This window comes from Myotis daubentonii, chromosome 7 (assembly GCF_963259705.1).
Source record: "Myotis daubentonii chromosome 7, mMyoDau2.1, whole genome shotgun sequence".
NCBI lineage: Eukaryota > Metazoa > Chordata > Mammalia > Chiroptera > Vespertilionidae > Myotis > Myotis daubentonii.
In genome coordinates, this window is record NC_081846.1 from 25,206,918 (window position 1) to 25,217,062 (window position 10,145).

At 48.4% G+C, this 10,145-nt stretch overlaps 1 protein-coding gene across 1 annotated transcript; it reads right to left on the reverse strand.

Moving 5' to 3' along the window:
- Positions 1–1,398: 1,398 nt before the first annotated feature.
- On the reverse strand, positions 1,399–4,864 carry LOC132238280 (one cut domain family member 3). Its single transcript, XM_059703313.1, has one exon. It carries the CDS (start codon positions 4,170–4,172, stop codon positions 3,150–3,152), a length of 1,023 nt encoding a protein of 340 aa, XP_059559296.1. The 5' UTR covers positions 4,173–4,864; the 3' UTR covers positions 1,399–3,149.
- Between the last annotated feature and the right edge of the window lie 5,281 nt (positions 4,865–10,145).

Below are 10,145 nucleotides of genomic sequence, written 5' to 3' on the forward strand. Positions count from 1 at the left end.
TGAAATAACGAACATTATACAGACGCCCGACAGCAGACCAGAGGAGCGCAAGAATCAAGTCAATGATTTGAAATGCGAGGAAGCAAAAAACATCCAACCGGAAAAGCAAAATGAAAAAAGAATCCAAAAATGCGAGGACAGTGTAAGGAGCCTCTGGGACAGCTTCAAGCGTACCAACATCAGAATTATAGGGGTGCCAGAAGATGAGAGAGAGCAAGATATTGAAAACCTATTTGAAGAAATAATGACAGAAAACTTCCCCCACCTGGTGAAAGAAATGGACTTACAGGTCCAAGAAGCGCAAAGAACCCCAAACAAAAGGAATCCAAAGAGGACCACACCAAGACACATCATCATTAAAATGCCAAGAGCAAAAGATAAAGAGAGAATCTTAAAAACAGCAAGAGAAAGAAACTCAGTTACCTACAAGGGAATACCCATACGACTGTCAGCTGATTTCTCAACACAAACTTTGCAGGCCAGAAGGGAGTGGCAAGAAATATGCAAAGTGATGAATACTAAGAACCTACAACCAAGATTACTTTATCCAGCAAAGCTATCATTCAGAATTGAAGGTCAGATAAAGAGCTTCACAGATAAGGAAAAGCTAAAGGAGTTCATCACCACCAAACCAGGATTATATGAAATGCTGAAAGGTATCCTTTAAGAAGAGGAAGAGGAAGAAAAAGGTAAAGATACAAATTATGAACAACAAATATGCATCTATCAACAAGTGAATCTAAGAATCAAGTGAATAAATAATCTGATGAACAGAATGAACTGTTGATTATAATAGAATCAGGGACATAGAAAGGGAATGGACTGACTATTCTTGGGGGGGAAAGGGGTGTGGGAGATGTGGGAAGAGACTGGACAAAAATCGTGCACCTATGGATGAGGACAGTGGGTGGGGAGTGAGGGCGGAGGGTGGGGCGGGAACTGGGAGGAGGGGAGTTATGGGGGGAAAAAAAAGGAACAAATGTAATAATCTGAACAATAAAGATTTAATTAAAAATAAAATAAAAAAAAATAAAAGGAGAAAAAATAAATAAAGAAAGAAAGAAAGAAAGAAAGAAAAAAAAGGTACGTGCTTTTGACCAGAGTCGAATCCCGGACCCTTAAAAAAAAAAAAAAAAAAAAAAAAGAAATTGAGAACAAAAATCTTATATAGTAATGAATGGAAGCAACTTTTCCCTCCAAAATAGACCTCACTGGACCTTCAGAAGTCCCGTTAAAACCTAGAAACAATCCCAAATCCTACACTCACATTATGAATGGAACTGGTAGAGAATTAACTCCCATGTGGGAATGTACATTGCTAGGGTGGGCATCTCATGGGATTGTGTATTTCAGGAGGAGAAGGGCACACAAATAACTTGAAGCAATTTCCTCATGAAATAATTTTCATGAAAATAGTTTTTTTCTATAAATGCTTGTTTTAATTAAGACAATGCAGACATAGAACACATCATTTTGCAATTCCTAAACCACAGCCATATCACTTATCAATGGCCAGTAAATGACTGCTTTCTATGATAAGATACAAATGTTCATTCAGGTTCAGGTACTAGAACAGTGTAGGAATATCATGCAGACAGCTTGCATAAATACATGAGGAATAACAGTATATCCTCAGTAGTTTCTGTGATGCTTAGGTATGAAAACTTTGACTTATTCCAAATCTCAAAAGATGGAATAAATAATGTTTTCATATAAAATACACCTGGAACAGTTGTTTGTTTTTTTTTTACCTTAAAAAGGCTTCGGATCTACCTGCAACACACATTGAAATTCATCTTTTTAGTTACAAAATCAGACAGATATGTATTCTTTTTTATTTAATATGACTGGATGTGAACATTTCAGTAATTTCCTATATCAAATAGCTAAATTCAAAATATTTTTCTGTTAAGTGTAATATACATTTGTAATCGAAGGAAGAAAGACTTGTCAGTTTAGTCTTTGGGCACTATTTCTATTTGATCAGATAGTTGAAAGTCATTAGTAGTTTCACAGTACAAAATCTGGAATCAGTTACCAACACGCCTTTTTCTCTGATAATTCCGAAATGTATTTGGACTGGAGATATGGAAGAAATGTTGCTGCTCGTCAAACATCTTTTCTGAAAATTTATCGCACAAAATTTCTAGATCCATATATTCTTAAATAAATTATATTTTTAAATGAAATTAAGAAAAAGGGCGAGGGAAGCCTGCAGCTTATTTTCTGCGTGAATAGCTTTCAATATCTTCCAGGTGGGGGCAACAGTCAGTCAGTTTTGAGATGAGATGGAGAACAGGCTCTTGAATTTCCCTGAGTCCAGTTACAGAGGAGGAAATTACTTCCTGGTAGTAACGCCGCGAATAAAACCACCACAAATTTCCAGGAGCCCAGTTTCCAAGACTTTTGGGTCTCTGCGGGACCCGGGTAGCAAGATCCTCCGCCTGGAGCGCTCTGCGCGGCCGCCCGCACCCCGGAGCGCGCACGCGCGCTGTGCACCTGTCGCAGCTTCACACAGTTGAAGGCTGTAGGAGCGCCCGGCCGCCTCGCTCCAGCCCGCGCGGTGCCCTCGGGGAGTAAACACCACTCTGGGCGTTCCGGCTCACTCGCTTTCCAGGACCGCCAGAAAGCAGGGAAACCTTTCTCTGTTTGCAGCTCCTTCCTTCTTCCACCGGACAATTCGCATTCACAACTGCTGCAGCCGCGTGTGCGCGCACCTGCACCCTTAAAGAAACTGAAGTCGCGGCAGCCAGAGAACCAGCGTTCAGGCGGGGCGGCGGGGGTCCCACTCCCCTTTCCACCTCTCTTTGCAAATCCTCGGACTCTGGGAAGGGCGGCAGAGCACTTTGGAGAGGATGGGGATAGTGCCTGGAGAGGAGGTTGATCTTGCATAGTCGGGGAGATAGACTCCCCACGAGCATCCCCGCCTCCTCGATTTCTCCGGCCCAGCGCGGAGGAGGCGGGGCGTGGAAAGCCCGAGAGGCGGAAAGCCGAAGCCCCGGAGTGGCTGGGCGGCGAGGGGGTGCGCGTCCGGGGACCACGGGGGGGGAGGCCAGAGAAGCTCGAGCGCACGGAGCCAAAGGCCCCCTCCTCGCGGGCCTCGCAGGACTGCAGGTGCGTGCGGGCGGGAGACCCGGCAAGTTGCCCCACTACGTGTCGCTCCCCCGCACGCCGCCTGCCGCTGCCGCCGCCCGCGTCCTCGGGCCGCCGCCCCCAGCCGAGCCCATGGCCGCGCCCTCGGGGGATCGGTACTTGAGCCAGCAGATGAGCCAAGTGACGACAACCGAGAAGAGTGCCAGAATGCTGGCCACCGACAGGCAGATGGGCCCCACGAGCGAGGGCGACCCGGCAGCCTGGGCCGCGCCAGCCGGCGCCCCGCCGCCGCCGGGGGGTTCCCCGGCGCCGCCACCGCCGTAGTGGTTGACGAAGATGAGGCCGGTGAAGAGCAGCACCACCATGGAGAGGAAGGAGAAGACGACGCACACGCAGCCCGCGGTGAGCGCGGCGCGCTTGCAGTTATGGCAGCTTTCGTAGGCGCCCGAGGCGCGCAGGCCGGCGCGGGCACGAGGCTCGCGGGCGGCATCCTCCCTGGGCGGCGGCGGCGGGGCCGGGGCCGGGGCCGGGGCCGGAGCGGGCGGCAGGCCCGCCGCGGGCGTTGGGCGGCGAGTGGGCAAAGGCGGGAGGCGGTCCTGGGGCAGCGGGTCGTGCGCGGCGCGCAGGGCCAGCGGGAAGGCCTCGGCGAGTTTGGTGTTGCTGGGCAGGCCGTGCACGCGGCTGTCGGGCAGGGGCGTGCGGTGGCGGCACACGGGACACGCGATGGCGCCGGGCGGGCCGTGCCAGGACGGCGGGCGCAGCGGGCGCTCGGGCGCGGCGGCGGCGGCGGCGGCGCGGAGCAGCAGCTGGCTCAGGCACTCCTGGCAGAAGGTGTGCAGGCACGCCAGCAGCTTGGGCGCGCGCCGGTCCGCGTCGAAGTAGTTGTAGCAGATTTTGCACTCGTAGTCCTCGAGCGGAGGGAGACCGGGCACCGTCACCGCTGCGCTGCGGCCGCCCGCGTCCCTGCTGTCCCGGGCTCCCGCCGCAGCGCCCCCGGCTCCGGCCGAGCTCCCGGGGCTGCTGGTGGAGCTCCGCTCGCCGCCGCCGCCGCTGCCGCTGCCGCTCGCCGGCGCTGCCATGGCATGATCCGCCCCTCATCGGGGGCAAGGTGAGGCGCCTTCCTCGCCCTCCGCCGCAGCGTCGGCTCCGGCGAGGAGGAGGAGGCGCTTCGGCCGCCCCCCTCTGGCTACTGTCCCCGGGTGGGGGAGGCGCCGCTGGCCGGGCCGGGCGGGGGCGCAGCGGCGATCGCCTTCACCCCACTCCCCCCAGATGCGGGTGCCTGAGTCCTCCCAGGCCCGGAAGTCTCTCTGCCGTTCCCCTGGGGCCTGTCAAGGCAGCTCTCCCCGCCGCTTCGGATATCGGTTTTTGCTGGAATTGGGAGTTGAGGGCGGCTGGAGGGTGGGGCAGTGCGGGAACGGGATTTGGGGTGCGGCCACGTAAGGATGTGGCGCCCGTGCAGCACCCCTCCCCCTCGAAGCCACACTCAGGGCATTGGGGGGAAACCTGGTCTTGCTTTTGTCTTCTACTCTTCCCGAGTCCTCCTCCTCCTGTATCCCCGTTATTCCCGCTTTATCCTACTTGGTCCGGGGCTGAGTCCTCTCCACCGAGCAGCAGAGCTCACCGGTGATGTCACTCGGGACCCGCGCAGGGAGGGGAGGCGGCGGCCTCCCTCCACGGCGGCGGCAGTTCCTGTCCGTGAAAATCGTGATCTCATTTTTCCGTGCAAGGGGGAAAGCCAGTAATCACCACGCCATTCACCCTTTACGCGTTTATTAGCAAAGCCCCAGCAGCCCTGCATCCTCCTCCTCAGGGCGAAAGCGAAGAGCTGGCATTTTTTCCTGTCACCAGAGGGAGGAAATGTTGGAGCCCAACAGTACCTTTTTTTTTTTTAAATCCAGAAATACTGCTTCCTGAGACTTAAGAAGGCAGGCAGACACAGACTCAGCCAGGTCTGGTGAAGTCTTGCCACTGACCGCAGGGGCTGGAGGTAGTTATTTCGTTGGTGCACGGGCGGCTACAGAGGCCGAGAGGGGGAAATATTGGCGAGCAGGTTCACAGAATTTCAACATCCAGCCGAAACCTAGCCCCTGGCATCGCTCACCGCTCCCTGCCGCTAGAGTTTTTAACACAGAGATGCAGAGAGCTGAAAATTCCTTTAGTAACATGGGACAGATCTTCCTGGCCTTAATTAAAACGAACAGAAGTGCTTCTGAGTATGTTAGCAAACAGCGGCACTTCTTAAAGGAACTCTCAGCAAGAATACAGGAGCGGTGGGTTTTGGAGGAGCAGCTGGGGGGCGCTGTTCAGATATTCCTAACCAGAAAGTTCTGCTCCCCTGTTTCTCCAGGTTGGACCTCACCTTATGAGGTCCCTGCCCCACAAGGAAGGGGAAGAGGATGGAGCTCTGGGGCCTCGTGAGATGGCAATATTCTCACTTTCTCTGGGTTCTCTACAGAAGATAGCAGGATGTCCGGAAGAATGAATGGGAAGCCAGCTGGAGGAAAAGAAAGAAACCACCAATGTACAGGCAAGAGGAGGAATTATCATAAGTGACTATTACATTTCTGTGACATTTAAAAATAAATGTGTTTTTTGTGAATAGCGAATGTGATACATGTCTAAAGTTTGAGGGACTTTAGGTGAAGCTCATTAACAACCATTAGTTTTTCATTTCCTAGCTCCAAATTTTATACATGTAATTTAGGGAAATGCTTTTTAAAATTTTTTCTTAAAGTATATCATTTTGTGATGGAGGCTGTTATGAGCAGAAGGCAGGATGATGGGACATTGGAAGAAGGCCCATAGTCCGGCCTTGAAGAATTATGCACACAGCCACCTATAGTGGAGGAAGTTGGGTGCCGGTCCTTTTCTTTCCCTCCTTGATTGTAACAGCCTGGAACAGTGCATTTTATGCACCATTTTAACCCGATTCTTCCACTTTAAGCTTTGATTAGCTCTGTACTTAGAAGAGACATGAAAACAGGGGGTGGGGGGAGAGAAACTCAGAAACAGGAGGGGCTAGTGTGCATTGGAGTTTTTGTCCTTCCCACCTATTTCCTAGGACAGTGGTCGGCAAACTGCGGCTCTCGAGCCACATGTGGCTCTTTGGCCCCTTGAGTGTGGCTCTTCCTAAGCCTTAGGAGTACCCTAATTAAGTTAATAACAATGTACCTACCTATATAGTTTAAGTTTAAAAACTTTGGCTCTCAAAAGAAATTTCAATCGTTGTACTGTTGATATTTGGCTCTGTTGACTAATGAGTTTGCCGACCACTGTCCTAGGACATGTATAATCTCGATGCTGACGGGGACTGAAAAAGAATTCTGATGATGGGGACTGAAAAAGAATACTGAAGGTCTACATATTTGCATATAGCGTGCATTTGGGCAAATGTTTAAGATGTTCAAGTTTCGCTCTGTTATTCATACTCATCATTGGATGGAACAATTGAAATGGGGCTGCCCCGGGGTCTCTCAGACTTGGCACTGTTTACATTTTGAGCTGCTTACATTTGGCACTGTTGTAGGTGCTGTTCTGTGCATTGTTAGATGTTTAGCAACATCCCTGGCCTCTGCCCTCTTGATGTTAGTAGCAACCCTCCCCACTGGTGGCAACCAAAGGTATCTCCTGGAGACAAAAGTTACCCCTGGTTGAAGATCACAGGTCTACACCAAAGTCACAGATTTGTTAAAAATGAAACCAAAAGCAGAAATACCTCCCAACTCTTAGCTAGTGCAAACAAAGATGGCATTACCAAATTTACTATCTACCGGCATTTCTTCTGTAGCTCCTAGTTCCTTAGATATCACGGCACCATCTTTGAGAGGTCCAGGCACAGTTTTTGTCAGTAAGACATTCTGTTTATGGAGTCAGAGACAATTGCCAGAATTTGGCTGGAATTTACTCTTTATGTTTGCATAGTTTTTTTAGGGGAAACCAGCATCTCCAGTTATTTTATACTAGCGGCCCGGTGCATGAAATTTGTGCATGGGTGGGGGGGTTCCCTCAGCTCAGCCTGCACCCTCTCACAATCTGGGACCGCTGGCTCCTAACTGCTCACCTGCCTGCCTGCCTGATCGCCTCTAATGGTCTCTGCCTGCCTGCCTGATCACCCCTAACTGCCCCCCCACCCCCACAGCCTGGTCACCCAACTGCCTCTGCCTGCCGGCCTGGTCGCCCCACACAGCCTGCTGTCGAGTCATTGTGTGAGGGCGTCCTGACAAATTTTCTTATTACCCTTTTATTAGTATAGATTCTAGGACTAGTCACTCATTGTTGGACTCATAAAGTTGTCATGTGGGGTTTCTGTCAGTGCAATGAAGAGCATAAGTTTGTGTGACACCGGCCACAGGCTTCCACCCTCACGAACTGTGAGGCCCAGTGCCCACAGTGTCCCTGCAGCAGTAAGCAGTGAAGCGTGGCCACTCGCTAGGAATTAGATTTTCACTATAGTGAACGATGTGTGAAAGAGGTCTAAGGTCAGAAACAAGGAACTCAGTAGTCACATCAGGATCTGAATTGGCTTTGCAAGAATCCAGTTCCTTCCTTAAGTACAGGGTGTGTGTTAACAGGGGTTGGGACTCTCTGTATGTGTTATGTGCACAACTTGTTTGGTCCTTGTAACAGACTTACGTGGTAACTACTCAAAAATGTATACACATACTTTGAATAATTATAAAGGCAATGTTTATTAAAATACATTTGATTTTCAAAATTGAGCTATCAACTGTTACAGTGTATATACATTTTGGGGGGACACCCTGTATATTAGACACTCATTTGCTGATTTTTTTTTTCTTTTTGAGAAACCAAGTAAATTGGAGACATCAATGGTCTCAGGTCATATCTCGTATACATTCTCTCCATCCACTATCTAAAGAGAGAGAATGTTTTAGCTTTAGGGTTGACAGTTCTGAGTCCATAAGCAAGGTCTGCTCCTCACCCACTGCGCAGCATTAGATGTGCTACTTAACTTCTCTGTGCCTCCGTTTTCCAAACTATAAAATGGAGATGAGTTACCATGTAAGACTGTTACAAGGATGGAACAAGTTGTGCACATATTACCTACAGAGAGTCCCAGCGCCTGTTAACACTCATTCCTATTTATGTCAAGGGTTTCTATTCCTTATCTCAATAATCCTCACAAACGCCCTGTGAGAGAGGCCCAGAGGGTTTGTGTAACCAGGCAAGGGGACAGCCAGCAGTAACAGACTGTTCCAACCCTTCCATTATTTCAAAGACAGGACTACAGGGAGCCTCTCAATCAGAGACCAGGCCTGACCTATGCATCTAACCATGCATTATTGATCTGTCAGCTACAATAAAACCCTGTATAAAATATGAGGACAAAATGAAATCTTACTGGTAATATTGCAAGAATAGATGTATAGACTGATCATGCCACTCAGAAGCAAGTAGGAAATGAGTCAATCAAACAGTTGACATTTGAAATAGGAACTGCCTGATTCAATTAGATTTCTTGAGGTCCTATTCTGGAGGGCATTACTGCTATGTGGCAAGATACCCAGCCTCTAGAAACCAAGAGTTTAAAAGAGGATATTGAACATATGTGCAAAACTCGGAGGCAGAATGAGGCAAGTTTGTGGTTCAGGGACAAGGCCTGATGGTAGTAAAGAGGAGAGCGAAGTTATTTCTGCTTATGGTCAGAGAATTGGAGATTAAGGAGATACAGAGAGAAAGCCTGGCCGGTGTTGCTCAGTGGTTGAGCATTGACCTATGAACCAGGAGGTCACAGTTTGATTCCTGGTCAGGGCATATGTCTGGGTTATGGGCTGGATCCCCAGTGTGGGGTGTGCAGGAGGCAGCCGATCAATGATTCTCTCTCATTGTTTCCTAGTATGTTTCTATCTCTCTCTCCCTCTCCCTTCCTCTCCGAAATCAATTCTTTAAATTAAAAAGAAAAGAAGATATATAGAGAAAGACATTCAAAGCAGCAGCAGCAGGATAAAGCAGGTATATTGAGGGCATGGCGGGAGACCAGCTTCAGAGAGAGCATGCATACAGTGTGTAGGATGCTGTCCAGAGAAGTCTGGAATGCCATGCTAGCTGGGCTGGGCTTAATTCTGCAGATAAAAAAAAAAAAAAAAAAAAAAAAAAAATTCTGCAGATAACCCCAAATGTGCCACCTCTGTGCATATTCATTAAGAGGTTACTTTAGGAGCCAGGTCTCATTGTCACATATGGCAAAGATAAAACTTTTAAAAGAATTAATGTGCTCCACTTATGGGAATAAGTTCTCTCTCGCATGTATAGGCTAGTAGTTCAGAGTAAGTGCTCTGCTTCCAGGCGGCCTGTGCCTCTTACTAGCTGTGCAGTGCTGCACAAGGTCCTTCATCTTTCTGTGCCTCAGTTCTCTCTTTTGTAAAATGGGGGAGTCCTATCTACTTCATAAGGTTGTTATGCAGTTAAAATGAGTCTGCATGTATTAAGCTTCAAATAGTGCCTGGTACATGGTAAATGCCTTAAAAATGGTAAAAAATAAAATAAAATAAAACCTATCCAAATGGGCCCAAATTGCTTATTCCAGGGAAATTATTTCTTTACTAGTGTCCCAGTGCATGGATTCGTGCACATTGAAGGGAAATGAATTAGAATAAATGTTTTAATATCACTATTTGCCCAGAAGTGTCAACCAAATTCACGATCGACAATGACAACTCAAAACACACACGTGTGATTGGCGCCAGTGAGAGCTTTGTATTTATAAATAAACTTGCTTAATTAGACCTGCTTTCTGATTTAGCTAAACTTTTTCCAGCCCAGTGAAGCACCCCAACTTCTCTTTCAGGTAACTGTCAGCAACACAGCAATAAATATCAACAAGGAGCAGATTATTATTGTAGATCATGCAGGGAGAACAAAGGGTAAAATATTTAACTGCAGCAGTGTTTGACTATATTCTGTGCAGTGGGAAAACCTGAAGTCATTTTCAAGGTCCACCATTTCTTACTTCTTTTCAGTTGGGTCAAGTTTCTAAACTTTCTAAATCTCTGTTTTCCGGCTAATGAAAAGAAAATAGGATTCTACCGAGT

What these genes read in the sequence shown, in the direction of transcription:
- LOC132238280 (XM_059703313.1), bottom strand. Translation starts at nt 4,172, where the DNA reads ATGGCAGCGCCGGCGAGCGGCAGCGGCAGCGGCGGCGGCGGCGAGCGG.